General features: G+C 44.1%; 1 protein-coding gene across 1 annotated transcript; it reads left to right on the top strand.

Moving 5' to 3' along the window:
• Positions 1-68: 68 nt before the first annotated feature.
• On the top strand, positions 69-10,280 carry LOC135503694 (lethal(3)malignant brain tumor-like protein 1). Its single transcript, XM_064921842.1, has 23 exons — positions 69-135; positions 412-464; positions 905-1,064; positions 1,280-1,467; positions 1,577-1,700; positions 1,870-2,035; positions 2,289-2,424; positions 2,625-2,661; positions 2,763-2,854; positions 3,266-3,370; positions 3,586-3,721; positions 3,921-4,012; positions 4,121-4,272; positions 4,395-4,471; positions 4,586-4,671; positions 4,875-4,985; positions 5,360-5,474; positions 5,622-5,721; positions 5,855-6,055; positions 6,179-6,228; positions 6,407-6,564; positions 6,661-6,723; positions 9,418-10,280. Exons 3-23 carry the CDS (start codon positions 926-928, stop codon positions 9,550-9,552), a joined length of 2,463 nt encoding a protein of 820 aa, XP_064777914.1. The 5' UTR covers positions 69-135; positions 412-464; positions 905-925; the 3' UTR covers positions 9,553-10,280.
• The last annotated feature ends 15,073 nt before the right edge of the window (positions 10,281-25,353 follow it).

The following is a 25,353-nucleotide window of genomic DNA, read 5'->3' as shown; positions in this document are numbered from 1 at the left end:
TCCGCAAGAGAAACCTCTGGTAAGCGAAATTGAGTCATTTCATTTTTCAAATTGATCAGCTGATAAACATTTATAATGCTTTGACATGCATGCAATAGGGCGCTCCAGAATCTTGGAAGTTATAACTTGCAGATGGTAAGATGTCAATTGTCATTTTATTGTGGTTGGTATCCAGCATGCATATAATTAGTCAAAGCTATTTCTTATCGCAAATTTTATTCAATATATTCTGTCATATTTGATCGTTCTCAGCAAACCTATAACGGGCTAACGGTCCGCAACATAAACGGGATTGTATTATTGTTGTCGCTGCATGTCATGAAGCGATGCCGTTAATTAGACATTTTGCCAGGATTGGTTGCTTTGTACATTTTCACAAATTCTGAGTTACTGTTTTTTTCTCTCTCATAGCTTCAAGGATTTATGATCTTCCGCCATTTTACAGCGGAATTGCTGTGTTTTTGGTAAATTAATATCGATTTTGCTTTGTCTACTTTCCCTTGCTATTTTAAGAGCAGCGTTGTCAAAAAAGCATCGTCAGAAATGTCCAAAAAACACAGTTTTAAAATAAACCTTAATCCGAATGTACTTTTATCTCCAATGCTGTGAAGTGATACTAAAAGTGATTCATAAAATTGGGAAGGTTTCTTAAAAATGCCCCACTCATTTTTTATTCTTAAAATTTAAAAAATGGCAGCATATAGGGGATTGTCCCCTATATTCTGATGTTTATTAGTAACAGAGAACATAATACTGTGGGTGCAGGGGATGGATAATATGGGGAATACATGTGAAGCCTGTAACCTTTCTGACATTCAGGCCCCTTTCCACTGAATTCCATTGTGACCTCACCCTGTCACTATAATCCTAAGAAATATGTGAAATTGTTATGATCTATTTTCAGAGGCAGTAAGTGAGGTCTGCGATGAGTGCCAAAGTTGAGCTGGATTTTTCAGCCAAAAAAGCAGATCCTACTCCCCTGACTGACTCCAGTGATTCCCTCTCCAATGACAGCCTGTCAAAGAAGACACGCCCACAGACCACCACAGCACTCATCCTGCCAGGTGAGATTTGGCCTCAATGACACTTCTGGAACTATGACACTTAATAGGGTACTGTTATGAATTACACCCTGAACATTTTTCAGCTCAGATATGCTGCACAAAGTTCTAAATGTTGACAACCCAGAAGGGGCACATACTACCCTCCTACTAGTCTCACGAAGCTACATATCTTCACATTCACTCAGAACTCAGAAGCCTGCCTCTTCTCTCCCAAGCCCCAGCCCCTGCTCCTAGTACCCAGAAGGTGGAGGTCTCTCTGGGTGTTGTTGAGACAGGTAATGGAGCCATAGCTGGACAGGTGGAGACCCCCACTCTAGCCCCCCAGGTTGGGGGGACCTGTAGTATCGTCCATGTGCTGGAGTGGAAAGAAGGGATGGCCATCTTACCCAGCAACAACATAAAGGTGAACGACCATCGTATTTTATTAGAAGCATAGGGTTCTCTGATAGTAAGCATTGTTGGAGTAAAGACGTACCATGTGGGCAAGTTGTTGAAATATGTTTCTTTTTCAGTTCTGTGTGAGTGACTGTGGAACACTGGAGATGATCAGCCAAGGGAATATCACCAGCGCTGAACCAATAGTAGTGGTGTCTGGAAAAATACCTGACTCCGAAAACAGGCCAATGAACAAAACAGGTAGGCTACTGAAAATTAGTCATACTGTGTGTTGTCTGCAGCTTAACAGTCTCTAAACTAAATTGTAATGGAAATGAACTAGCATGCTCAAACATATCCTCAAAAACAAGTTGCAACCCTGTATGCAGTCCTTTCCTAATCCTAACCTGACATAATGCCTCCATTGTAGATGTGGCACGTCCTCTCAGCACTGTGGGTGGTGCGGCTGTGGATCAGGAGAGGCCCATCAAGACTGTGCCTAAGACCCAGGGAGGGACAGGCCAACAGGAGAGCTGTTATCCAGTGGCACAGAGAACCTACCCGGAGCAACTACGCAGGGAACCCATGACTGACAAGTAAGTACTGAAGCGTGAAGCCTATCCACATCAAATTCATGTATGAAAACATATTTTTACCATAAAAAGCATTTTATCGTAGCCTTTTATGCTAAATGAAAATCAAGGATGTATCATACGCATACAGTGGATGGTCAGACACAAAACAAACAAACTACAAGATATTAACCACCATGCAGAAGATGTAACGTAGGTCATAGGTAGCCTAAGGCGAAGCTTTGTGTAGTGGACTCAACTGTTCTCTGTTCCTTAGTAGGGTGGGAGGTGCCGAGAAGATTCCCGGGGGCAGGGTAGCGTCTCTGGACCCTGAGCTGCTGAAACCCATGAAGAAGAGGAAGAGGAAGGACTACCTGAGTCCATCGGAGGAAGAGTCTGAGCTGGATGGCATGGTGGGAAAGGCTCAAGTGTCACTCTATCCCACATAAAGCATTCACAATTTAGTAGTATGTTTTGTTGCTGTAATAAGTAAATGACCTCACGTGCATGTGATGGCCATATGCATCAATCAATTATTTTGTTCAATACTATTCATGCTGTAGGTACTGTCTCTTTGTTGCAGTAAATCCATGTGTTGTATTCGTGGTTCTAGGATTATTTGAAGACAGAAAGCGGACACAACAGAGCGGGTGAGAATCAGCAAAAATGTAAACCCATTTGAACCATATATTCAAGTCACGTTTCTGTCGTATCAGAATTCCAATTTGTGTTTTCTGTCTGTGTACAACAGGTACTGGTGAAGTTAAGATGGAGCTGTGGACGTGGGGACATTATCTGGAGGAGACTAAATCAGTGGCAGCTCCAGCCAAACTCTTTCAAAAGGTGGGTTTTTACTAACTTTCGATACATACTAAATGATAGGGCCGGGACAATACCAGTATCGCGACACTCGTTATCGTAGCAAGGAAACAAAACACGAAGCGGACTTAACCTCTTTAGGAAAATAGCGCTAACAATGGAAACAAACATCATTATGTTGCCATCCAGAGTCACATTTATTTATTTTCCAGTCTATAGCACACAATATTTTACATATTGCAGGTTTATAAAGGGCCAAAGAGTTTGGTCTGCTTTGTGTTTTCATTTTTGCCATGGAAAAACAATTGCGATACTGGTATTGTCACAGCCCTAGTAAATTAGAGAACAAAAGTTAAGTCTTTGCAAATTAAATTGTGAGTGTGCGTGCATGAATGTGTCTATGGCTTTTCTCACTATAACCCCCTGTATTTTCAGTCTCAGCGGGTCCCACAGTGCAAAAGCAGCTTCCGCCAGGGCATGAAGTTAGAGGGCATCGACCCGCAGCACCCCTCCATGTACTTTGTTCTGACTGTGGCTGAGGTACTGTGTGCAGCGCTGCTCAACCTACAGTCGCATGCTCTTTGAGGTTTGCTTCTACCTCTCTCCCTGTCCTGACTGTTTTGTTTCATACACACTATACACCCTGACTGTACACACTGATTAGAGAGACGGATCCACATAACTGAGGGAAAGACACGGAGAGAGAGATTTGGGGAGACACGGTTTGACTTCTGTCTGTCTTGTCCTGTTTGTAGATTTGTGGCTACAGGCTGCGTCTCCATTTTGACGGCTACTCAGACTGTCATGACTTCTGGGTAAATGCCAATTGCCCCGACATCCACCCGGCGGGATGGTGTGAGGGCACTGGACACAAGCTGTACACCCCCAAAGGTCAGGCTTTGGTTTGTGGTTGGGCTGCAATTTGGACTCGATTAGTTTCCTTTTCACATTTTGATTATGGCGCAGATCATTTGCCCAAGCACCTAAGGATCTGAGTCATAAAGTCATTCATGAGATTTCCCTTATTAGAGTAGTGGTCCAGGGACATGTCCATGTCTGTGTCACATGTTTGTGTCTGTGTGTGCCACAGGCTGCAAAGAGGAGGAGTTCTCCTGGGCCAGCTACCTGAGGATGAGTAAAGCCCAAGTTGCCCCCAAAGAGGTGTTTGCCAGCCCTGGAAGAGTAAGTCTAAGCACGACTCTTATCCTCAATCAGTGGCCTGCATCTACCTGAAGTAATGAACTGTAAGCAGCTAATTTGGTGTGTTTGTGTTGGTGGCCCACTGGTCAGACTGATACGGAGGGTGATTTCGAGGTTGGCATGAAGCTGGAGGCTGTTGATCGCATGAACCCCTCTCTCATCTGCGTGGCGACTGTGACCGACGTGGTGGACGACCGCTTCCTGGTTCACTTTGATAACTGGGACGACACGTATGACTACTGGTGAGGCCATTTTTCATGTTTTTTTTCACGACTTCTCTAAATCATCAACTGTGCTGTTTTAGTAGCCGTTTGGCCATGACTTAAATTCTAATCTGATTAGTTGATGTTGAATCCCCATCCAGGTGTGACACCAGCAGTCCATACATCCATCCTATTGGCTGGTGCCAAGAGAGGAGCCTCCCCCTCACGCCACCTCAAGGTGACTGACAAAGTTGTAAGAAATGAATATAGTTCTAAGTAAACGATAGGGAATACGGTGGCATTTCACACACACCTTTGAACTGGATCCCATGTGCCCTGTCTGTCCTGCCAGGTTACCCAGACCCAGGCAGGTTCTCCTGGTCAAGGTACCTGGACGAGACTGGCTCTACCGCGGTGTCTGCTGAGGCCTTTAAAGTAGTGAGTACATCACTGAGGATTTGTTGCAATGAAAACCACCCTACACTGCTGTCATTTTAGACATTGATGAATACGATTGACTTGAATCCTTTTGTGGTGGGGTTGTGAACATAATGACTGTTTTGAGATTAACCATAGGGACTGATTTGAGGTCAGGTGTTAAGTGCCGTTGTGTGATGACGATGTGACCCTCCCCTCCGCAGCGTCCTGCTCATGGCTTCCAGGCTCAGATGAAACTGGAGGCAGTAGACAAAAGGAGCCCCGGCCTGATTCGGGTGGCCACAGTGGAGGAGGTCGACACACACCGCATTAAGGTCAACCAGCAGTGTGCATGTCTCATGGTTGTATGTGCCAGTACCACAACTACACTCCCATAACTATGCCATATTATAAACTGTGTGGTTTGAACCCTGAATGCTGATTGGCTGTCAGCCGTGGTATATCAGACTGTATACCACGGGGATGACAAAACATTGTTTTTTCCTGCTCATATTACATTGGTAACCAGTTTATAATAGCAATAAGGCACCTCTGGGGTTTGTGGTATATGGCCAATATACCACGGCTAAGGGCTGTGTCCAGGCACTCCACTTTGCGTCTTGCCTAAGAACAGCCCTTAGCCGTGGTATATTGGTCATATACCTCACCCCCTCGGGCCTTATTGCCTAAATATACCATACTCCCACAGGTCCATTTTGATGGCTGGAGTCATATGTATGATGATTGGATGGACTCGGACCACCCTGACATCCACCCGGTCGGCTGGTGTGAGAGTACGGGTCACCCGCTAAAAGTGCCCCCCGGTGAGTCAAACAAAACCCAACACCTTGGTAACAGCTACCATACTTCACTGACTCTACTTCACCCTGATTTGAGTGCTTACATGTTCTGTTTGGCTTGTGTGCATGTGTGCTTGTGCTTGGGTGCGTGTGTGTGTTTTTTTTTATAAGGCCCCAGGAAACCTGCAACCACAGGCCAGTCCAGTTTCTCCTCCATGCCTTGCAAAGGAATCAGCCACTCCAGATCCACCAAGTACAGCTTCCATCACAGGTCAGTAACCCCCAGAAATAGGTATTTGAATCGCCTATGAAGCAATAAATGGAAGTGGATATGTGTTCCATACCAATGCTATGATTACGTTATATTGATGTTATAATGGAGTCAACTCTACTGTTTGAAACAGGAAGTGTCCGACACCTGGATGTGATGGCTCGGGTCATGTGACTGGGCGGTTCACCGCACATCACTGTCTGTCAGGCTGCCCACTGGCTGAGCGAAACCAGGGCAGACTCAAGACCGACCTATCAGATACAGAGGGGAGCGGAGCAAAGCGGAGCATCTTAGTCTTTGGCCAAAGGACCAAAAAGTCCCGGTACCATGGCAGGTAAGCCTCATGTCAACAGTGGCTAAGGCTGTTGTATGACGTCAGACTCAGGAGTCATAGTGGTGTATTGATCTGCCGCTGTAGCTCCCCGTCTCACCAGTGTCTCTCGTTCTCTATTGTCAGGATTGGCCGTCCCCCTAAGTACAGAAAAATCCAGCAGAGAACATACCAGAGTGAGTCTCACAGCTTTAAGCTTTGTACACAGTACAGATATCTATTTATGTCTATGGCCGCACTCTGATTCTCTATGGCAGCTACGAGTTTACTGCATCCATACAGTATTCTGTGTGTTTGTGTAGGTACCATATGTGTACATGCATTAATATGTGCGTGCGTTTTCCTGTGTTGCAGCGATGGCCACAGAGGGTATGTGCCCGTCTCTGTTCATGTCTGCTTTGTCAGCCCACCCGGACCGAACCCTGTCTCTGTGCTGGGAGCAACACTGCAAACTGCTGCCTGGCGTCCAGGGCATCAGCGCTACACAGGTGGCAGCGTGGACTGTGGAGGAGGTGAGAGCTATACTACTCAGCCCTATTTATCTTTGGCTGCGACAAAAGGTGGAATAGAGTACTATCAGTCACTCTTCTTCGTGTTCTGTGCAACAGGTCTTTGGATTTGTCCAGAATCTGACTGGTTGTGAAGAGCAAGCCTGTGTCTTCAAAGAGGAAGTGAGTGCAATGTTAATTGATAAGTTAAAAGTCCAATCTGTTTTTATCTCAATATCAAATACTATCTGGATAAGAATTATAAGTACCTTACTGTGCTTGTTTTAAATTAAAATGGTCAAAAAGAAACAATAATAGCTTCTTAGACAAATACCATTTCTCAAGCAAGAATTTTTCTAGGACTGTCAGAGGGGCCTAATTGGAGGAGCCTAATGGGAGGGATGTGTAACCAGAAAACTAGCTGTTATTGGCAGAGAGGAGGGCAAACTCTCTTTGTTATTGGTCTATTAACTTATATCGCCCGGTGATGTCACTAGGCGGTCCAAAAAAAAACACTCTGCCAAACAAGTGCTTTATCATAATTTTCACAATTTCAAAGTATTATTCCAACCTCATAGTGTGGAAATATATACACTGCTCAAAAAAATAAAGGGAACACTAAAATAACACATCCTAGATATGAATGAATGAAATATTCTTATTAAATACTTTTTTCTTTACATAGTTGAATGTGCTGACAACAAAATCACACAAAAATTATCAATGGAAATTTATCAACCCTTGGAGTCACACTCAAAATTAAAGTGGGAAAACCACACTACAGGCTGATCCAACTTTGATGTAATGTCCTTAAAACAAGTCAAAATGAGGCTCAGTAGTATGTGTGGCCTCCACGTGCCTGTATGACCTCCCTACAACGCCTGGGCATGCTCCTGATGAGGTGGCAGATGGTCTCCTGAGGGATCTCCTCCCAGACCTGGACTAAAGCATCCGCCAACTCCTGAACACTCTGTGGTGCAACGTGGCGTTGGTGGATGGAGCGAGACATGATGCCCCAGATGTGCTCAATTGGATTCAGGTCTGGGGAACGGGCGGGCCAGTCCATAGCATCAATGCCTTCCTCTTGCAGGAACCGCTGACACACTCCAGCCACATGAGGTCTAGCATTGTCTTGCATTAGGAGGAACCCAGGGCCAACTGCACCAGCATATGGTGTCATAAGGGGTCTGAGGATCTCATCTCGGTACCTAATGGCAGTCATGCTACCTCTGGTGAGCACATGGAGGGCTGTGCAGCCCCCCAAAGAAATGCCACCCCACACCATGACTGACCCACCGCCAAACCGGTCATGCTGGAGGATGTTGCAGGCAGCAGAACGTTCTCCATGGCGTCTCCAGACTCTGTCACGTCTGTCACATGTGCTCAGTGTGAACCTGCTTTCATCTGTGAAGAGCACAGGGCGCCATTGGCAAATTTGCCAATCTTGCTGATCTCTGGCAAATGCCAAACGTCCTGCACGGTGTTGGGCTGTAAGCACAACCCCCACCTGTGGACGTCAGGCCCTCATACCACCCTCATGGAGTCTGTTTCTGACCGTTTGAGCAGACACATGCACATTTGTGGCCTGCTGGAGGTCATTTTGCAGGGCTCTGGCAGTGCTCCTCCTGCTACTCCTTGCACAAAGGCGGAGGTAGCGGTCCCGCTGCTGGGTTGTTGCCCTCCTACGGCCTCCTCACACGTCTCCTGATTTACTGGCCTGTCTCCTGGTAGCGCCTCCATGCTCTGGACACTACGCTGACAGACACAGCAAACCTTCTTGCCACAGCTTGCATTGATGTGCCATCCTGGATGAGCTGCACTACCTGAGCCACTTGTGTGGGTTGTAGACTCTGTCTCATGCTACCAGTGAAAGCACTGCCAGCATTCAAAAGTGACCAAAACATCAGCCAGGAAGCATAGGAACTGAGAAGTGGTCTGTGGTCACCACCTGCAGAACCACTCCTTTATTGGGGGATGTCTTGCTAATTGCCTATAATTTCCACCTGTTGTCTATTCCATTTGCACAACAGCATGTGAAATTTATTGTCAATCAGTGTTGCTTCCTAAGTGGACAGTTTGATTTCACAGAAGTGTGATTGACTTGGAGTTACATTGTGTTGTTTATAAGTGTTCCCTTTATTTTTTTGAGCAGTGTATAAAACACAGGAAATGACTTTTTTGACTGCACTACCCTTTTAAGTTTGAAGTATTGAAACAAACTGGAGCACATTGAAAACAACTAAGTTAAGTCATTTAAGCAGGGCCGGTTCCAGGCACAAGCGGTAAGCGTTTTGTTTTTTTAGGAACTCAGTCTGGGTCCCAATTTACTATTGAGAGTAAGAATAGTAGAATACACCAGGTACATTGTTTGGTTGTGCAACAGCAGTTTTTCTCTTGTTATGTCAGTCACTCACAGTCACTCAATTAGCCACAGTCACTCAATTAGATTGGTAGTTAGTCTAGCCAGCTATCTAAACTGGGAATAATCATGGCCGAATATCGACCGGCTCATTCCTAGGATCCCTGACCTCCAGGGAGCAGCCATTGATTTTGTTAGTCATTTTCACTCAGATATCATATTAATATGGCATAAGTCATTATAAAAGGTGTAGAATTGCAGGAAATTAGCTTTAAAACTGCAACATTTTCTCTACGCCCCATGGCAGAATTGCAGGAAATTAACTTTTACATTTTCTCTCCACCATCAAGAGGGGGGCCACACAAAAAAATGTGCGAGGTGGGGGGGCCCCCAACCAAATATCGCTTAGGGCCCCCAAAAGGCTAGAGCCGGTCTTGCAATTTAAGTTGTATTATGTTGTTTTTTTGTTTGTATGATTACATTTTTTATATACCTGCTTCTTGTATATTTCTTCTCAGATGATTGACGGGGAGGCCTTTCTATTACTGAAACAGACGGACATCGTCAAAATCATGAGCATCAAGCTCGGTCCCGCCCTCAAAATTTCCAACGCCATTTTAATGTTCAAGAGTACTGACGAAGGCCTCAAGTGATCCCGCCCCCACTCGGCCAGAGATTCGGTGACCAGTCATCATGTGCCAAATTCATCCAGAATCCTACCCGTTATGTGTTTGGTGTTCAGTACCCATCAGAGAGAGAGAGAGAGAACAGTAGAGGGGGGTTAGTGGGGGAAAGAGGGAAAAGGTGTAATTGAGGTTTTCTGTACGGTTGCTTCACTGCTCATGCAATAACAGGAGTCAAATCAGACGGATTCTTACCGAAAAGTGTAAGAAGCGTCGAAAGATATACTTATTTTGATTTATGCAAAATATATGGAATTATTTATGTGGGATTTAGTTAGATAAAAATGGGGATATTTTATTGCCATTATTTTCCCCCAGATTTGAAATCCAGGGTGATTTTATGCTGCTGTTCTTATAGTTGGTCACTAGATAGAGCAAATTGTCCGTTTTGAATACCAGAAACGGTTTCAAGTTTCTCAAGCACTTACAAATCTTATGTGACAAAGTCAAAATAATGTTTCAAAATATGAACTTTGTTTGGAACATTTCAAAAAGGATATATCAAGATATCTGGGGATTTATTGTTTTGTGTCGGTTTTATTTTGTATGTCGGCTTATACACTGTATTCAAATAGAATGTTACAAGGGCTTCAGGATTCTTAGAACTATATTTCTCTCTGGTGGGCAAACTGTGTCAAGATATTCTTGGGTCAAAATCATTCATTCCATATGAACAAATAAATGTCCAGTTCAATCTCTTACTTGTCTTGACTTCAGTTGACTGGGGATGATGAAGTAAATTGAATTCAAAATACTTGATCATTATAAAAAGTATTGTGCTTGTGAAAAGAAAGGTATGAACCATTGGTATCAATGTGCAGGTATCATTTTACCTATGGATGGCCCCAGGAATCAAACCCACAACCCTGGCAGTGTAAGCGCCATGCTCTACCAACTGAGCCATACACTGACTTGATGTTGCATGGTATACCAGGTAATATCATGGTATCAAAACATCACGATAGGCTACTTATGATACAAACGTTTTTTTAATCATGTACAGTTTCATATGATACAATGACATTTTTTCCGCCCTGCAGACCTAAAGAATCTGCTGGCGCCTGCTATAAAATGTTTATAAAGTCATAAAACACATTGAATAACACATTCATAAATAGCAAAAAAGCCTGTCAAAAAATGTATCATAAGGAATAAGGTTTTGAAGTGTCTGTCCAATATCTACATAGGAGATATTAGAAAGTTCGGGAACTTTTTTTGGACACATATTTAAGGCCTTGTTTGTTGGCACAAAACTACCTCCATACTTCCATTCATTTGTATGTGTTACCGTCAGATGAGTCCCGTGACAAGGAGAACACCATCTTGTTCATGAGAGTCCCCCCTTTCCATGGTGGGGTCATATTAGTTTGTAGCCCAAACGGTTCGGACTAGTGATGAGCGGTTTGAATCAGAACCACGCAGTATCTGCTGTCATATCTACGGTACAGGTGGGTTTTGGGTGGCAAAAAAGTGGCAATATTTCTAGAATAAAGTGGCAATATTTTGAAAATAAAGTAGAAATTCTTTTGAGAATAAAGTCTCAGTTATATTTCAAGATTTAAGTAGGGGATTTGGTTAACTGCATGTCTCCTTGGCTCCCTGATGCTGTTCGCTCCACAATTGAAATGCCTGCTGTTAGATGACCTGGTGAAAATATACTTTAGAACTAGCTTTAGTAAGAAGTAAATCCTTTCTCTTTTAGCACATAATGACTATTTTATTATAAGTAGGCCTATTAAGAAGAGGTTATGCCACATATTATTTTTAGGATTTACCACACGGACTCGGATGAGATATTTCATCCAAGTCCGTGTTGTTATACAGTCGTGGCCAAAAGTTTTGAGAATGACACAAATATTAATTTTCACAAAGTCTGCTGCCTCAGTTTGTATGATTGCAATTTGTATATACTCCAGAATGTTAGGAAGAGTGTTCAGATGAACTGCAATTAATTGCAAAGTCCCTCTTTGCCATACAAATGAACTGAATCCCCAAAAAACATTTCCACTGCATTTCAGCCTTGCCACAAAAGGACCAGCTGACATCATGTCAGTGATTCTCTCGTTAACACAGGTGTGAGTGTTGACGAGGACAAGGCTGGAGATCTCTCTGTCATGCTGATTGAGTTTGAATAACAGACTGGAAGCTTCAAAAGGAGGATGGTGCTTGGAATCATTGTTCTTCCTCTGTCAAACATGGTTACATGCAAGGAAACACGTGCCATCATCATTGCTTTGCACAAAAAGGGCTTCACAGGCCAGTAAGATTGCACCTAAATCAACCATTTATTGGATCATCAAGAACGTCAAGGAGAGCGGTTCAATTGTTGTGAAGAAGGCTTCAGGGCGCCCAAGAAAGTCCAGCAAGCACCAGGACCGTCTCCTAAAGTTGATTCAGTTGCGGGATCGGGACACCACCAGTACAGAGCTTGCTCAGGAATGGCAGCAGGCAGGTGTGAGTGCATCTGCACGCACAGTGAGGCGAAGACCTTTGGAGGATGACCTGGTGTCCAGAAGGGCAGCAAATAAGCCACTTCTCTCCAGGAAAAACATCAAGAACAGACTGATATTCTGCAAAAGGTACAAGGATTGTACTGCTGAGGACTGGGGTAAAGTCATTTTCTCTGATGAATCCCCTTTCCGATTGTTTGGGGCATCTGGAAAAAAGCTTGTCCGGAGAAGACAAGGTGAGCGCTACCATCAGTCCTGTGTCATGCCAACAGTAAAGCATCCTGGGACCATTCATGTGTTGGGTTGCTTCTCAGCCAAGGGAGTGGGCTCACTCACAAATATGCCTAAGAACACAGCCATGAATAAAGAATGGTTCCAACACATCCTCAGAAGCAAATTCTCCCAAACCATCCAGGAACAGTTTGGTGACGAACAATGGCTTTTCCAGCATGATGGAGCACTTTGCCATAAGGCAAAAGTGTTAACTAAGTGGCTCGGGGAACAAAACATTGATATTGTGGGTCCATGGCCAGGAAACTCCCCAGACCTTAATCCCATTGAGAACTTGTGGTCAATCCTCAAGAAGCGTTTGGACAAACAAAAACCCACAAATTCTGACAAACTCCAAGCATTTATTATTCAAGAATGGGCTGCCATCAGTCAGGATGTGGCCCAGAAGTTAATTGACAGCATGCCAGGGCGAATTGCAGAGGTCTTGAAAAAGAAGGGTCAACACTGCAAATATTGACTAATTACATCATGTAATTGTCAATAAAAGCCTTTGACACTTGTGAAATGCTTGGAATTATACTTCAGTATTCCATAGTAACATCTGACAAAAATATCTAAAGACACTGAAGCAGCAAACTTTGTGGAAATTAATATTTATGTCATTCTCAAAACTTTTGGCCATGACAATACATAGTAGAGATAGGGGGTTGTGTGTGTGTATGCAGGTGTGTGTGTGTGTGCGTCACACACACACGTTATCTCCAAAGCAATATTATTCTGCCATGGTGCGTTGTCAGACTGCTAAGTGACATGGAGTTGTGTGTATCAGTCCCCGTCACTGTGGTCCTCGAATTCCCTACAATCCCCTGCTTATGCCAACACCATGCACAGTATATTTTAGAGAGTAACAGCTAGGCTAGCAGCCTATATGTAGAAACAAAAGGTTAAATTACAAATTTGAGTGTAATGGCATGGTGTTTTATCTAGGCCACACTCCAATGAAGTGGTCTCATAGGCCTATGCTTATTATCTTGTGAATGTAAGTCACAGATTGCGTTTACGTTCCATTATAACTTAACAGCTAACAGGTCTAGCCACTTGCCTCTAAGGTGAGCAAGTGGTAGTCTATGTTAGCGGTATAGCGGAGACAAATAGCCTATAATGGAGACGATACCCTTGTTTTGGGATAAGCTATGAATCCCTCATTCCTCCCATCCTTGAAGACATAGAAGGATAGTAAAGGAGATATTATGCCCGGCTACCAACCAAGTCAGATCAGTGATTATTTCTTTATTGCCTATCATCATTTATTTAATAGGCCAATATTTGGATCAATGATTATTTCAAGAAATCAAATCAAATCAAAGTTTATTTGTCACATGCGCCGAGCACAACAGGTGTAGACCTTACAGTAAAATGGCTTACTTACAGGCTCTAACCAACAGTGTAAAAGGGTATTAGATGAACAATAGGTAAGGACAGAAATAAAAACAACAGTAGCGAGGCTACATACATCCACCGGTTAGTCAGGCTGATTGAGGTAGTATGTACATGTAGATATGGTTAAAGTGACTATGCATATATGATGAACAGAGAGTAGCAGTAGCGTAAAAGAGGGGGTGGCGGGTGGTGGGTGGCGGGACACAATGCAGATAGCCAGGTTAGCCAATGTGCGGGGGCACTGGTTGGTCGGCCCAATTGAGGTAGTATGTACATGAATGTATAGTTAAAGTGACTATGCATATATGATAAACAGAGAGAAGCAGAGTAAAAAGAGGGGCTGAGAGGGACACACACAATGCAAATAGTCCGGGAAGCTATTTGATTACCTGTTCAGGAGTCTTATGGCTTGGGGGTAAAAACTGTTGAGAAGACTTTTTGTCCTTGACTTTGCACTCCGGTACAGCTTGCCATGCGGTAGTAGAGAGAACAGTCTATGACTGGGGTGGCTGGGGTCTTTGACAATTTTTAGGGCCTTCCTCTGACACTGCCTGGTGTAGATGTCCTGGATGGCCGGTCAGCTTAGCCTCAGTGATGTACTGGGCCGTACGCACTACCCTCTGTAGTGCCTTGCGGTCAGAGGCTGAGCAATTGCCGTACTAGGCAGTGATGCAACCAGTCAGACTGGTGCTCTTGAGGTTGCAGCTGTAGAACCTTTTGAGGATCTCAGGACCCATACCAAATCTTTTTAGTTTCCTGATGGGGAATAGGCTTTGTCGTGCCCTCTTCACGACTGTCTTGGTGTGTTTGGACCATTCTAGTTTGTTGATGATGTGGACACCAAGGAACTTAAAGCTCTCAACCTGCTCCACTACAGCCCTGTCGATGAGAATGGGGGCATGCTCGGTCCTCCTTTTCCTGTAGTCCACAATCATCTCCTTAGTCTTGGTTACGTTGAGGGATAGGTTGTTATTCTGGCACCACCCAGCCAGGTCTCTGACCTCCTCCCTATAGGCTGTCTCGTCGTTGTCAGTGATCAGGCCTACCACTGTTCTGCCGTCTGCAAACTTAATGATGATGTTGGAGTCGTGCCTGGCCATGCAGTCGTGGGTAAACAGGAGGTGACTGAGCACGTACCCCTGGGGGGCTCCAGTGTTGAGGATCAGGTTAGCAGATGTGTTGCTACTTACCCTCACCACCTGGGGGGGGAGGCCCCTCAGGAAGTCCAGGAAAGGGAGAACCCATCTATGACCATGAATATATTCAAACAGCGCCTCAGATTAGCTGGTTTGTGCATGCAGGCGTGGTCCTCGAGTTGCATCTACTCCCACAGTCACTTGCATAAAACCCCTGCTTCATTGTTAATTCCTCCACGCCATTGCATAGGCCTATAATTTACTTTCCCTTGCCTGCTGTAATGTAGGATTAGCCTAGGTTAGGGTACTCAGTCTAGTGGGACCCTATAGGTTTATGTGGGCTGGAAAATAGTGGTGTTTTAGCGAACTTGGAAGCAGCTTGACATGGGACACATACACTGAGTGTACAAAACATTAAGGACACCTTCCTAATATTGACTTCCACCTCCCCCTCAGAGCAGCCTCAGTTCGTCGGGGCATGTACTCTACAAGGTGTCGAAAAGTTCCAAAGGGATGCTGGCCCATGTTGACTCCAATGCTTCCTGCAGTTGTGTCAAGTTGGCTGGATGTCCTTTGGGTGGTGGGTAAGGATGCACCAATAGGACATTTTTGACCAATACCGATATCCAATATTTTCCTTGCCAAAAAGAAACGACACCGATAACCGATATTTACCATTTTCACTGCCTTTTTAGCATTCTAGTAGTTAAAAAGTTTAAACAAAGTGTCATATGTTCATTTGTTCAGTGAAACAGAATGTTTAATAACTTGTAAACAAGAAATACTACACATCCATTAACGTATTTGATCGCACAACAGATATTCATGACACAAATATTTTAGCTGCCCCGCATTACAAAGATGGTTAAGTGGTTGGTGGTTCTTCTTACTTTCCAATCTTGACTGTATGGAGAAAAGTAAAAATGCATGGAAAGAAATATTGGTTTAAACTAAAATGCAGTTAGTCATTTTAGCTTTAACCGCTTGAAAGAACTTACTGTCTCTAGGCTGTCATAAACTGCTATAAATGACACAACTTAAACGTTTCAAATGTGCTGAACTGACTTGACTGGTAAAATGCGAGCAAATTTACAACACATCATCTCATCTTTCATTTAGGCAATTAAAAAATAAATAAACAAAAGAACACAACTGCTTTCTTTTAAATTAAATGAAAATCTTGACCTATACCAGCCATGAATAACAGAAAAGCCATAGGGATTAGTAAAACAAAATCCAGTGACTCTAGATGGCTGGGTTACAATATGACTGCCCATTTACAATTTTAACATTTGGGGGAGATTTTTCTTCACAAAGAGGATCTGCATGGCTTTGTCACAAGAGAATCTGTTTCTTTTTTCGTCTACAATGTGTGAAGCTGTACTGAAAATACGCTCACTGTCCACACTAGTACAGGGAGCACCAAGATACTTGCGCGCAGCTTTAGCAAGGATGGGGAAACCATGCTTGTTACTTCTCCAATATCCAAGTGCATCTTTATTCCTAGGAATGGTAGGTTCTGTCAGGTATCCAAGTATCTGCAAATAATGGGAAAGGGGGGGTTAGTACATTTAATACAACATATTGCATTATTCTTGCATTCCATAGGATCTTTAGGCATAGATCAACACTGGCAAATGTTGGCCGATGTAGTAACAGAAAATGAAAATACAACACATCTCTCACCGATACACACACACACACAAACACTGACCAAAAAGTTGTTTTGTTGGCATTTATGTATGTCCCCATTACCAGTAAAACATCATCTAAATCTATTTCTTTCACTTACTTGCTGTGCTGTTTCGTTGTTCATTTGTTCAGTCGTTTCATTCTCAAAGAGGATTTAATCCTACATGTCGAGCAGTGAAGTTTCAGCTCTGTCTGTCCTTGGCCTCTTCTGTCGTGACTCCTCTTCTTTGCTGTGCACTGTCACTGTGTCCGTTTCCATCTTGTCCAGCTGTGTCTAACATTTCACGTAAACCCTGTTTCTTGTCTGCATCGAAGTAGCGGCCCTTGTACCTAGCATCGAGCTTGGTGGAGACACAGTAAAGAGGCTCAGAGAGAATGCCACCGAATCACTTGTTCACAGCCTCTAGTAGAGTACTTTTACAAGTTTTAACCCCACGGTCTGTTGGCAGTTTTGTTGAGCAGGTGTTTCAATGCCATGACAGAGGGTATCACGTCTGCTGCAGACGCAGTTGATGAGCTTATTTCTCCAGTCAGTTGTTTGAATGGAGCTAGGAGTGTGTTCATGTTTCCAATGAGAGTCCACTGGTTTGTACTGGTTGTGCAGGTAACTCATAGTCGGCTGCGTACACGCCAAGCACTCGTTTTTGTTCCAGCAGGATCTCCATCATGTAAAAAGTACTGTTCCATCTGGTGGAAACGTCTTGCTTAAGCCTTTTCGTTTTCACTCCAAGTTGTTCCTGTATGCTAGCTGTGAATGTTTAAAATGACCCACTATGACTCACTTCCTACCTGTTGCCACCTGTGTCAGATATACTGCTTTGGGCCAAAACACCTTCGTTCATAGCCAGTTGCAGTGTGTGTGCCATGCACGGCAAACTGGCGACTCTGCATTCTTCCAAAGCCTTTGTCATGTTACGTGCATTATCACGTAGCACAGCGTGTACTTTGTTCATGGGGATTTTCCAAGTCTCAAACATTTATTTATTTATTTAATTTAACCTTTATTTAACCAGGTAGGCTAGTTGAGAACAAGTTCTCATTTACAACTGCGACCTGGCCAAGATAAAGCAAAGCAGTGTGACACAGACAACAACACAGTTACACATGGAATAAACAACCAACAAGCCAACAACACAATAAACAAGTCAGTGACACAGTAGAATAGAAATAAAGTCTATATACAGTGTGTGCAAAAGGCATGAGGAGGTAGGCAATAAATAGGCCATAGGAGCGAATAGTTACAATTTAGCAGATTAACACCGGAGTGATAAATGAGCAGATGATGATGCGCAAGTAGAGATACTGGTGTGCAAAAGAGCAGAAAAGTAAATAAAAACAGTATGGGGATGAGGTAGGTAGATTGGGTGGGCTATTTACAGATGGACTATGTACAGCTGTTTTGAAATGGCAGCCACGGTATGAAAACCAGCACATTATTGAGCGTGCAATATGGCTTTCCTCCATACGAAATCCTCGTCCACCCACTGTGCTGTCAGACTCAGCATGCTCATAGAGCTGACATCGCTGGTCCAAATGTCAGTGGTGAAGCTAATAGCAGTGTCGCCCATTGCAAGTTGCTCATGGATGTGCGTTTCAACAATACTGTGTATCTCTTGTAGGGCAACATCTGAAAAACAGCGCCTACTTGGTAGTGTGTACCAGGGCTCGAGGTGCTCGACCAGTCGGCGAAAGCCAACATTCTCCACGACAGAGAACAGTTGATTGTCAAGGGCAATGAATGCCATTATCTTGCCGTTAACCTTCGGGATCGGTGTACCTTCCACGGGACGGTTGCTTTAACGTAGGCTAATGCGATAAGCACAAGGTTGTAAGTAACAAGAAAATTTCCCAGGACATAGACATATCTGGTATTGTCAGAAAGCTTAAATTCTTGTTAATCTAACTGCACTTTCCCAATTTACAGTAGCTATTACATTGAAATAATACCATGCTATTGTTTGAGGAGAGAGCACAATTTTGAACCAAAAAAGTGTTAAACAAATTAAAATATGTTTTACATTTGAGATTCTTCAAAGTAGCCACCCTTTGCACACTCTTGGCATTCTGTCATCCAGCATCATGAGTTAGTCACCTGGGCCCGGATTCACCAAACTTTCATAAGAATACATTTCTTCTTAACTGCCATTTTGTCCTTAACTATAGATTTAAGAAGAAAGTTAAGCAAAGTTGCTATTCCTCTTACGTTTTTCCTAAGAAAAAAGTTAAGTAGAAATATTAATATTTTCGGATTTCTTCTTGGAAATGTACTTAACTTTAGGACAGCTAAACCCTTCTCTTGTGATGAATGGATACTTTTGTAACCACAAATGTTTTCTTGCCCCTCTGCCACACAGAAACATTTTTCTCTGGCCCCCTCCCAGTTAGGGGGAGTGATGAGCTCTACAGCAGAGTCTCACAACTCAATCGCTGGTTTAAAACTGTTTTCTGCCCCTCCCAAAAGATAGAATTTGTAGATAATTGGCCCTCTTTCTGGGACTCACCCACAAACAGGACCAAGCCTGGCCTGCTGAGGAGTGACGGACTCCATCCTAGCTGGAGGGGTGCTCTCATCTTATCTACCAACATAGACAGGGCTCTAACTCTTTGCTCCAGAGCAACTAGTAATCGGAAGGTTGCAAGTTCAAACCCCGAGCTGACTACAAATCTGTCAGCCCCTGAACAGGCAGTTAACCCACTGTTCCCAGGCCGTCATTGAAAATAAGGATGTGTTCTTAACTGACTTGCCTGGTTAAATAAAGGTAAAATTAAAAAAAAAAAAAAAACTCCTCTAGCTCCACAATGAAATTAGCCCTGTTTAGTGGAGTCTGCCACTAGCACAGTCAGTGTAGTCAGCTCAGCAATCCCCATTGAGACCGTGTCTGTGCCTCGAACCTGGGTTGGGAAAAACTAAACATGGCGGTGTTCGCCTTAGCAATCTCACTAGGATAAAGACCTCCTCCATTCCTGTCATTATTGAAAGAGATCGTGATACCTCACATCTCAAAACAGGGCTACTTAATGTTAGATCCCTTACTTCAAAGGCAATTATAGTCAATGAACTGATCACAATATTGATGTGATTGGCCTGACTGAAACATGGCTTAAGCCTGATGAAGTTACTGTGTTAAATGAGGCCTCACCTCCTGGTTACACTAGTGACCATATCCCCCGTGCATCCCACAAAGGCGGAGGTGTTGATAACATTTACGATAGCAAATTTCAATTTACAAAAAAAAAGACGTTTTCATCTTTTGAGCTTCTCGTCATGAAATCTATGCAGCCTAGTCAATCACTTTTTATAGCTACTGTTTACAGGCCTCCTGGGCCATATACAGCGTTCCTCATTGAGTTCCCTGAATTCCTATTGGACCTTGTAGTCATATCAGATAATATTCTAATTTTTGGTGACTTTAATATTCACATGGAAAAGTCCACAGACCCATTTCAAACGGCTTTCGGAGCCATCATTAATCAGTGGGTTTTGTCCAACATGTCTCTGGACCTACTCACTGTCACAGTCATACTCTGGACATAGTTTTTTCCCATGGAATAAATGTTGTGGATCTTAATGTTTTTCCTCATAATCCTGGACGATCGGACCACAATTTTATTACGTTTGCAATTGCAACAAATAATCTGCTCATACCCCAAACAAGGAGCATCAAAAGTTGTGCTATAAATTCACAGACAACACAAAGATTCCTTGATGCCCTTCCAGACTCCCCCTGCCTACCCAAGGACGTCAGAGGACAAAAATCAGTTAACCACCTAACTGAGGAACTCAATTTAACCTTGCGCAATACCCTAGATGCAGTTGCACCCCTAAAAACTAAAAACATTTCTCATAAGAAATTTGCTGCCTGGTATACAGAAAATACCCGAGCTCTGAAGCAAGCATCCAGAAAATTGGAACGGAAATGGCGCCACACCAAACTGAAAGTCTTCCGACTACCTTGTATCGAAGAGCCCTTACTGCTGCTCGATCATCCTATTTTTCCAACTTAATTGAGGAAAATAAGAACAATCCGAAATGTATTTTTGATACTGTCGCAAAGCTAACTAAAGAGCAGCATTCCCCAAGTGAGGATGGCTTTCACTTCAGCAGTAATAAATTCATGAACGATCATGATTATTAGAAAGCAAATTACAAACTCCTCTTTAAATCTGCGTATTCCTTCAAAGCTCAGTTGTCCTGAGTCTGCATAACTCTGCCATGACCTAGGATCAAGAGAGACACTCAAGTGTTTTAGTACTATATCTCTTGACACAATGATGAAAATAATCATGGCCTCTAAACCTTCAAGCTGCATACTGGACCATATTCCAACTAAACTACTGAAAGAGCTGCTTCCTGTGCTTGGCCCTCCTATGGTGAACATAATAAACGGCTCTCTATCCACCAGATGTGTACCAAACTCACTAAAAGTGGCAGTAATAAAGCCTCTCTTGAAAAAGCCAAACCTTGACCCAGAAAATATAAAAAAATATCGGCCTATATCAAATCTTCCATTCCTCTCAAAAATGTTAGAAAAGGCTGTTGCGCAGCAACTCACTGCCTTCCTGAAGATAAACAATGTATACGAAATGCTTCAGTCTGGTTTTAGACCCCATCATAGCACTGAGACTGCACTTGTGAAGGTGGTAAATTACCTTTTAATGGCATCAGACCGAGACTCTGCATCTGTCCTCGTGCTCCTAGACCTTAGTGCTGCTTTTGATACCATCGATCACCACATTCTTTTGGAGAGATTGGAAACCCAAATTGGTCTACACGGACAAGTTCTGGCCTAGTTTAGATCTCATCTGTCGGAAAGATATCAGTTTGTCTCTGTGAAGGGTTTGTCCTCTGACAAATCAACTGTAAATTTCTGTGTTCCTCAAGGTTCAGGGATGAAGAACACTATTGTTTTCACTATATATTTTACCTCTTGGGGATGTCATTTGAAAACATAATGCTAACTTTCACTGCTATGCGGATGACACACAGCTGTACATTTCAATGAAACATGGTGAAGCCCCAAAATTGCCCTCACTAGAAGCCTGTGTTTCAGACATAAGGAAGTGGATGGCTGCAAACTTTCTACTTTTAAACTCGGACAAAACAGAGATGCTTGTTCTAGGTCCAAGAAACAACGAGATCTTCTGTTGAATCTGACAATTAATCTTGATGGTTGTACAGTCGTCTCAAATAAAACTGTGAAGGACCTCTGCGTTACTCTGGACCCTGATCTCTCTTTTGAAGAACATATCAAGACTGTTTCAAGGACAGCTTTTTTCCATCTACGTAACATTGCAAAAATCAGAAACTTTCTGTCCAAAAATGATGCAGAAAAATGTATCCATGCTTTTGTTACTTCTAGGTTAGACTACTGCAATGCTCTACTTTTCGGCTACCCGGATAAAGCACTAAATAAACTTCAGTTAGTGTTAAATACGGCTGCTAGAATCCTGACTAGAACCAAAAAATATGATCATATTACTCCAGTGCTAACCTCCCTACACTGGCTTCCTGTCAAGGCAAGGGCTGATTTCAAGGTTTTACTGTTAACCTACAAAGCATTACATGGGCTTGCTCCTACCTATCTCTCTGATTTGGTCCTGCATTACATACCTACACGTACGCTACGGTCACAAGAAGCAGGCCTCCTAATTGTCCCTAGAATGTCTAAGCAAACAGCTGGAGGCAGGGCTTTCTCCTATAGAACTCAATTTTTATGGAATGGTCTGCCTATTGCTTGCTGTTTGGGGTTTTCGGCTGGGTTTCTGTACAGCACTTTGAGATTTCAGCTGATGTAGGAAGGGCTATATAAATACATTTGATTTGGCTACTGGACGTTTAAATACAGCAAGAAAACAAATTAAACGCGCATTATCTATCTAACTAGTAAATAACAATATATAACAATATTCTAGAAGTGTTAAATAGCTAGCATTAGCTCATCAATTTGCAAAGAAGAACTTGGCTAACAGCTAACGATAACGTTGCAAACAGCTGGAGGCAGGGCTTTCTCCTATTGAGCTAAATTTTTATGGAATGGTCTGCCTACCCATGTGGGAGATGCAAACTCATTCTCAACCTTTATGTCTTTACTGAAGACTCATCTCTTCAGTGGGTCATATGATTGAGTGTAGTCTGGCCCAGGAGTGTGAAGGTGACCGGAAAGACTCTGGAGCAACGAACCGCCCTTGCTGTCTCTGCCTGGCCGGTTCCCCTCTTACCACTGGGATTCTCTGCCTCTAACCCTATTACAGGGGCTGAGTCACTGGCTTACTAGTGTTCTTTCATGCCGTCCCTAGGAGGGGTGCGTCACTTGAGTGGGTTGAGTCACTGATGTGATCTTCCTGTCTGGGTCGGCACCCCCCCCCCCTCCCCTCCTCGGGTTGTGCCGTGGCGGAGATCTTTGTGGGCTATACTCGGCCTTGTCTCAGGATGGTAAGTTGGTGGTTGAAGATATCCCTATAGTGGTGTGGGGGCTGTGCTTTGGCAAAGTGGGTGGGGTTAAATCCTTCCTGTTTGGCCCTGTCCGGGGGTATCATCGGATGGGGCCACAGTGTCTCCTGATCTCTCCTGTCTCAGCCTCCAGTATTTATGCTGCATTAGTTTATGTGTCGGGGGGCTAGGGTCAGTTTGTTATATCTGGAGTACTTCTCCTGTCTTATCCGGTGTCCTGTGTGAATTTAAGTATGCTCTCTCTAATTCTCTCTTTCTTTCTCTCTCTCTCGGGGTACCTGAGCCCTAGGACCATGCCTCAGGACTACCTGGCATGATGACTCCTTGCTGTCCCCAGTCCACCTGGCCGTGCTGCTGCTCCAGTTTCAACTGTTCTGCCTGCGGTTATGGAATCCTCACCTGTTCACCGGACGTGCTACCTGTCCCAGACCTATTATTTGACCATGCTGGTCATTTATGAACATTTGAACATCTTGGCCATGTTCTGTTATAATCTCCACCCGGCACATCCAGAAGAGGACTGGCCACCCCTCATAGCCTGGTTGCTCTCTAGGTTTCTTCCTATATTTTGGCCTTTCTAGTTTTTCCTAGCCAACGTGCTTCAACACCAGCATTTTTATGGAATGGTCTGCCTATTGCTTGCTGTTTGGGGTTTTAGGCTGGGTTTCTGTACAGCACTTTGAGATTCCAGCTGATGTAGGAAGGGCTATATAAATACATTTTATTTGGCTACTGGACGTTTAAATATAGCAAGAAAACAAATTAAACGCGCATTGTCTATCTAACTAGTAAATAACAATATATAACAATATTCTAGAAGTGTTAAATAGCTAGCGTTAGCTCGTCAATTTGCAAAGAAGAACTTGGCTAATTTAGCTAACGTTAACGTTGTTATCTATGTTGGCTAATGTCGTTACGCGTTAGCTAGTTTAATTTACGGGTCGCGCAGTCCCTCTACCACTATCTCTCCTATCATGGACAACACCTTCTCCTCCAGCTGGTCCACATGAATGGTCGGTACCCCCCCCTCCAGTCTTCTTCAACTCCCTGCTTTTCTCAGCTCCCTTAGCAGCCGACTTGATTTTTCTTACGGCGTCAATGTCAACTTGCCATACCCTGGACGGCAGAGTCAGCCTCGGCCATCCTCTCTTTTTGGTCTCTGCAGTCACCCCGCAGTTATTGAGTCTCCCCAACAGCAACTTTTTTCAGGCTGCTATTTCCTCCAACATCACTTCAAGCTCTTGTTTGCTGAAGTTTTTATTGCGCTTTCCTTGGTTATGCATTTATGTTTGTGATATAGCTAGTCTGATGGCTATAATGTGAGGGGAGGAGGGAGCGGCAACTGGAGTGGAATCCTGGGGACAGTAAGACAGAGACTGGGTTTTTGGGGACTACGACAGCTGACTTTTGAGGGCAAGGTTGTAATCATTAAAGCTGTGATTTAACCTGTGCTTTTATTAATCAGTTCTGTTTTTATCCCCCCTCGAAGGAGTATTTTAGACCTGGAGCGGATGCTTTTTTACTTCCTGTGGGGAGGCAAGTGGGAGAGGCTGAGGAGGGAGGTGGTCAAGAGGCCCAGGTCCAAGGGGGGGGAGGCTTGCCTGACCTCTACTTGTTCCTGGGCAGCCGCTACACAGCGTTACATCTGACTCTTGCCACCTCCCCGGTCAACAACAAGACTCAGGCCCTCGCACGGTTCTGGCTGGGATTTTACCTCAGGACTCTGAGGCTGATCCCAGTCGACCTGCGAGCCCCAGACTCTTTCCTGCTACCCCCGCCCTACGTCCAGCTCCAGAAGTTTTTAAGAATTTTAAACTGGAAAAAGAAACAGTCACGGTTTTAACAAAACACCGCTCTCCTCTCTCTTGTGCAGGATCGGGAACCAGTATGTCCAGTGCGCGGGCTCGCTATAGGTGAGCCCACAACGGTTTGGTGCAACGTGGCCCATCCTGCTCTCCTGAATCGGCATCGGGACCTGTCCTGGATGGTCGCCCACGAGATCCTCCCGGTCAGGGCCGTTATGCACTCACGGGGCATGGCGAGGATATCCGCGTGCACCCGACCAGGCTGCGGCCAAGAAGAGTCGGTGAGGCACATGCTCTGGGTGTGCAGAGCCGCCAGGGACCTGTGGAAGGAAGCAGGCCCCCTGATCACCTCGTGTCTGCCAGCAGGGGAGGACCTAACACCTCAGCTCGTGCTGTATGGGGTGGGCCGAAGGCCCATTCCATCGAAGACCTTCACCAAGCTCTGGCCCACCCTCACGTGCCTGAAGGAAGCACTGTGGTCCTCCCGTAACCTGCTGGTAGCGAAAACGTAGAGACCACCCCCAGGCAGGTGCCATGGTAGCCACGGAAGCCCTGGGGTGGTACGG

Source organism: Oncorhynchus masou, chromosome 18, assembly GCF_036934945.1.
Source record: "Oncorhynchus masou masou isolate Uvic2021 chromosome 18, UVic_Omas_1.1, whole genome shotgun sequence".
NCBI lineage: Eukaryota > Metazoa > Chordata > Actinopteri > Salmoniformes > Salmonidae > Oncorhynchus > Oncorhynchus masou.
Note: the sequence above shows the minus strand (reverse complement) of the source record. Positions and strands in the feature narration are given on the sequence as shown.